Raw genomic sequence first — 5,597 nt, forward strand, 5'->3', positions numbered from 1 at the left:
CCTGCTGGCCCTGTAGCACACTGGTTAAGTGCTGTACACAGAAAGCTAGATTTCGCTTGGCCAACTCAAGTTTGAATCCCAGCCCTGGCAACTTGAAAAATATACCAGGTCTCTTGGGCTTGCCCAGTTGCTTACAGGATGGAGAAATGGAGTAAAAAGGACTCTGGTGAGTCCTGTGCCCTCTGGCAATTACAACAAAGGAAATACCTGATTTCTACTGGTGGCAGAGCACAAACGCTATAATATAACTGTCATTTCTAAACTTTGTTCAGTTCATAATTTTCAAAAATGCATGATTTCAACGAGGAGTCAGTGAAAAATAAAAATACAGTACTTCCCCATCAGAGATCATGGTTTCTCTGAGACTACCATGGGCCACGGGTTAAGTGCCTCTCTGATACACAGCAATTATTAAAGTCTTTATGGGCAGAGATAATGTTTTGTCTAAATGCTAAATAAAAATTTGCTGCAAGAATAAATAAGTAGGAAGCACCTGCTGGTGACGCCTCCAAGAATAGGATCTGAAGGGTCTCCTCTCCTGCGCTTCTAGTTGGCAATAGGTACTCTTGATGAAGTTAACCCCACTGGGGATAGCAGGTGGCATGGAAGTTACGGTACTGGGTCCCACAACGCCAGCTGCACAGTACAAGTTCTGGACTATGGCTTGAAAATCACGCCGGGTACATGTGCATGCAAGCCCAAAATACCAAGAAGAGAACAGAGGAGGGATTGTAGAATGGCCATCACCCCTGGAGGGCAATTTTTCACCCTTTCACCTCTGGGTGAGCACATAAGCCTTACAGCAAAAACTAAAAAAATAAAAATAAAAATAAATCCCCACTGATGTCTCCGTACAGAGATGGCAAAGCCACGGGAGAGGATTCTTAACCCAAGAAGAAAGCCCAAGAGGCGCGGGAGGCGGCGACGTGGGTCGCGGGGCAAGCTCACATCAAAGATCTCGAAGCCGGCGATGTCCAGGATCCCGATGAAGGAGGCGCCCTGCCTCTTGGTCTTGTCCAGAGCTTTGTTGATGCGCAGCACGAGCCAGCGGAACATCCGCTCGTAGGTGGCCTTGGCCAGGGCCTCGATGGCAAAGTCAGCCTGGGGGGGTGCGAGGGACGGGGTGTCAGGTACAGGGAGCTTAAACTCGTGCCCTTTGCCCAGATTTCACTTTAGCATCTTCGCCGCCCCAGCTCCTCCCACACACGCAGAAAGACTGTCCTAAGTATGGAGGAAAAAAGCTTCATGCGCCAGCATGTTCACGGTGGTGTTATTTATAATGCTGAAAAGTTGAAACAACGTGAATATCCAAGAGGGTGGCAACCGTCAACCTAGATATTTGCCAAGATATTTTAAAAAAATAAAATGGGACACAGTCAAATAGCTGCAGAGTCAGGAGGTGCCTGAGGTGTGCTTCATTTAGGATGGAGGTGCGGACGATAAACGCTAGACCGTGAACGGCCATGAGTCAGTAAACCCAAAGGTGCCTGTGCGATGAGCATGTGGGACTCTCTACACTGCTCTGTTCTGCGTATGTTTGAAAAGCTCCATTAATGGCACCAGCAGATGCCATAATGGTTATGTCACTGGACTCCCACGTTGTTGACTATGGTTCGAGCCCTGGAATTAGCAGTTTAAAACTCACACTGGGCATGTGTGCATGCATGCCCAAGATCCCGAGAGATGAATAGAGGAGAAGGGACTGCAGTGTGGCCATCCCCCCTCCCCCGGGGGGGGGTGATTTCTCACTTTTCTGTCAGCCTCTGTCCCTCTGGCAAGCACACACACCCTATAGCAAAAATCTGTCAAAATTAAAAAGAAAAAGAAAGCAAAGCTCCACCAATAAAAGTCTGAGTGACAACTAAGTTAAAATGTAAAACATCTTGTGGGGCTGGATGGGGATGCTGCAGCCGTGTAATGCTCTGCAAGGCAGACCCATGTGGCAAGGCTCCAGGTTCGCACCTGGAGACCTGGTCCACCAGGTGCCCCTGTGCCCGTGATGGAAGCTGGCTGAGGCCGGAGGTGGGGTGGATCCCAGCATCAAGGCTCTGGTGGGTCTGTGTCCCTGTCTTTGTCTCTTACTCACGGAGAGAAACAAACCTTAGGAAAGAAAACAAAAAGCCTTGCAGGAAACAGATGTCCAGTGGTCGTGACTGGGAGGACTCTGGCAACTTCCCTGCCTTTCCAAAGTAAATGCTCTTTTGAAAACGATGCCTGTGTCCTCTGAGCAATGGCTTTGCACAGAAGCACGCACTGGCTGTCGGCCACCTAGTACGAGGTACAGTGCGTGGTACCCTTTGGAAAAGGGATGACTCCATGTGAACTTGTAATTTTGAGAGGTGGAATTGGCACCTGAAAAATCCCCATCACGACCTGGTCCCGTAGCCTAGTATTAAGGGAGCTGGCTCCCACAAGGACACCTGCAGCTTGAATCCTGGCCCTGGTGGCTTGAAAATCATGATGGGTATGTGTGCGTGTGTGCCCCAAATCTCAACAGGCATAGAGAAATAGAGATAGGAATGCAGAGTGACCCATTAGGGGTGTTTTCTCCCTCTCTCCCTCTGTCCCTGGCAGTACACACCCCCTTTGATAATTAAGGGGAAAAAAATTAAATAAAACCAACAACATAACAGAAGCCAGAACCCCCGACAGGGGGCGGCGGTGAGTGCTGGCAGGGGCCCTGACCCTGGCAGGCAGGCCTGTTCATGTGGCTCAAATGCAAGCGCCTCCTGCTCATCTCTCACCACAGGCAGGTGGTGGGGAACAGCCAGCTGCCATGGGTCTCAAGGAGGATGGAAGCCACCGCCCTGGCACTGGGAGGCGACGTGCTATCAAAGCATGAAGTTCTCTACACCAAGGACGAGGCAGGCCTATGCCTGAGTCTAAGCAGCGGCTCAACGTAGAGACCTAGTACAGCCTCAAGACGCACCACCTAGGCATGAGGTCGTGGGACGTCACTAACCATCCTGACCTGCTGGCTGGGTCACTGCAAGGACTGAATGAGGGAACCCATGTGGAAGTGACTAGCAGCGGACATCCTGAAAAGGCCTCCAGCTGCCCCTGCAGTGCCCTCGCCAAGGAGCCTGCCCAGCACCCCTGCCCCCACGACAAGGACATACCTGCTCTTTGGTCTGTGCCTTCTGGACGTAATCCCGTCCCACCTTGATGCGCGGAGTGAGGATTCCTCTGGTGAAGTCGGTCACGTTGATCCCCAAGAGGTGGGACACCTTTTGGGCAGCTAGGATTTTTCAAAGGGTAAAGAGGGGAGGAGTAAAATATTTGAACAAAACCCGAAGGAATGAATGTGCTCAGCCTGGGAGCAAAGAAAGGGGCGGTGGTAACTGAGCCAGCCGGAGGACAAGAGATGCAGGCCCTTCTTCCGCAGGGCCATGAGCACCCAGCCGCCCTCGGTCTCAGCAGCCGTGCAGGCCGGGGAACACAGAGGCCCTCACGCATCGGGAAGCAGGAGAAATGCACTCCAGCATCGGTCCTTCCACACACCTCCGGCTGCATACCGGGGAGTGTTGCTGCAGGTCCCCACCCAAAAACAGCCCTGAGTGGAGGCAGGCCACCCGATGCGGGAGGGACAGGAGGCACCTGCTCCTGCAGGAGCGTCTTCATCTCACACCCACATGCCATGTCTCCCAAGACACCCTAAGAGGGGCACGCTAAGACTAAACAGCTTGCACGGAGCCATCTGCAGTAGCCCGGGGAAATGGTGGTGGCAGGGTTGGGGACAGTGACGACCTGTTCATGGGCAAGGCTTAAGTTAAGCAGGAGCAACAGCAAAAATCGCTGCCTTAGGAACTAAGAGCGGTGGGTCCCGGAGACAAACAAGGGATGCCCATCCATGACCTTGGGATTCTCTAACTCATTCTGATGCCAACCCTGGGAAACAGATGGGGTCATGTTCAAGGGTGCTCCACATCTGTACAAACGTGGGGTCATGTCCATGTATGCTTTATGTCTGTACCAAAAAAACAGCCACAGACACCCACAAACACACCCACAGCTGCAGTCTGGAATGTCTGCAGCTGCTTTCTCCGGAACAACCCCATACTTGGCGGGAGGCCCCGGGTGTTACCTGTGTTGTCGGGCATGGACGCCTGGTCTGTGTTCCGCTCCTTCTTGAAGACAATGTTGCCGAGCTGAAGAACCCCAGAGATGACCCGCAGCAAGCCTGTGGGGTAAGCCATGGCAGCTCAGGAGCAGACATGGAGGGGAGAGCCCTCCCTCACCCAGGGATTCTCAAGCAAGACAAGCCCATGGGGCACCCACACTTGCTCGGGTCACAAGGGCCAGGTCTCGGTCAAACGGTGCACAGTGGCCCAGCCACCCTAAACGGTCATTTCCCACCAGCACGGCCTCTTTCCCAGGCCCCTCGCAGGCCCCAGCTTGAGCATCCCTGGGTCAGACGCCCAACAATTCTGAACCTGGACCGAGACGTGCCTCTAGCCCAGAGTCCACTGCTTGCTTTTAAAAATAAAGTTTTAGCAGAGCACAGCCAGGCCCATTCATTCATGTCTGTACGTGGCTGCGCAAAGGTGGCGGGGTCCCAACCCTGGTCCTACTATCCCAGAAGTAGACACAGCCAGAGCAGACACAGGGCACATGCCCTCCAAGTCCCCATCTTTTACAGACAAGGACACAAGGCCCTCTTCAGCCTCATCTGGGGAATGGAGCAGACACTGGCACGTTCCACGATGCTGTCTGTCCCCCGCCCTGCCGCACTCCACCAGGATAAAGCAGGAATATCCCAATTCCAGAAAATGGTGAAGGCTGCAGTGGGCCCCGGCCCTGGGCAGTTAAGCACCTTCCGTTGTTCCCCTCTGCATAAATGCCAGTGGTACCACCAGGGACAAATAACCCTGAAACTCAAATCGGACATCCATTTGCCTCACCCCAGGGCCTTCCTCCTGGCCCCCATGAGGCTCGCCCAGAGTCAGCAACAGGAGACTCTCCCCAGAGCTTCCCCAGCACCCCTGAGGGCACGACGACCAGCCTTCAGGTTCCCCTCCCTCGCCCATGGGAGGGCCAGCCCTGTACCCATTTGCTCCTCTTCTGGGATGCCCATAATCCTCATGGCCTCCATGGTCTCTTGGAACATGTCTTTGTCCTGCTGCCCGGGGATGGTGACGTGCCCGTTGGACAGGAAGCGGTATTTGTTGTACGGCTCCAACAGGAGATCAGCTGTATGGGTGGAAGGTATGGGAGGGTCGGGGGGCGCTGACAGCAGAGGCTCTCCTGGACACTGGGAACCCACCCCTAAAGCCTGCAGTAGCACGGGAGCTGCAGAGGTCGGGTGTCCTGCGAGACCCAATGCTCACGCAGCAAGAAGGGCCTGGGGACCCCGAGACTGCCAGTGCTTTCCTCCGGCAAGTCAGGAACAGAAGGCCAAGTCCTTAGGATGGCAGAGACCGGCAGTCATCCTTGCTACTCCTCCCCAAACCCACGGCCACAGTTCTCGGTGCCTAGTGGCGCGTGTGGCCCAGTTCTAGCAGGAGCCCCGTGCCTGGAACCCCAGGGCTGGGCTGGGCCGACCACTCACTCTTCAGGTGTTCGCCGGCCCCTGACAGCAGGTAGTAGAAGATGTGGAA

The 5,597-nt window shown here is 54.2% G+C and overlaps 1 protein-coding gene across 1 annotated transcript in view; it reads right to left on the bottom strand.

Annotated features, from left to right (window-relative positions):
* LOC102469772 (myosin-9) overlaps window positions 1-5,597 on the bottom strand; it is a gene marked incomplete at its 3' end in the record, with an annotated part of 58,289 nt that overhangs the window by 23,103 nt on the left and 29,589 nt on the right. Inside the window, exons 8-12 of the mRNA XM_006156535.2 lie at window positions 5,549-5,597; window positions 5,047-5,190; window positions 4,085-4,180; window positions 3,120-3,238; window positions 949-1,101 (exon numbers count right to left, since the gene is read on the bottom strand). The exon at window positions 5,549-5,597 is cut by the window's right edge and continues 6 nt beyond it. Of these exons, the coding sequence (XP_006156597.1) occupies window positions 949-1,101; window positions 3,120-3,238; window positions 4,085-4,180; window positions 5,047-5,190; window positions 5,549-5,597 (561 nt within the window). The remainder of the gene's footprint in view (window positions 1-948; window positions 1,102-3,119; window positions 3,239-4,084; window positions 4,181-5,046; window positions 5,191-5,548) is intronic.

This window comes from Tupaia chinensis, unplaced genomic scaffold (assembly GCF_000334495.1).
Source record: "Tupaia chinensis unplaced genomic scaffold, TupChi_1.0 Scaffold000496_1, whole genome shotgun sequence".
Taxonomy (NCBI): domain Eukaryota; kingdom Metazoa; phylum Chordata; class Mammalia; order Scandentia; family Tupaiidae; genus Tupaia; species Tupaia belangeri.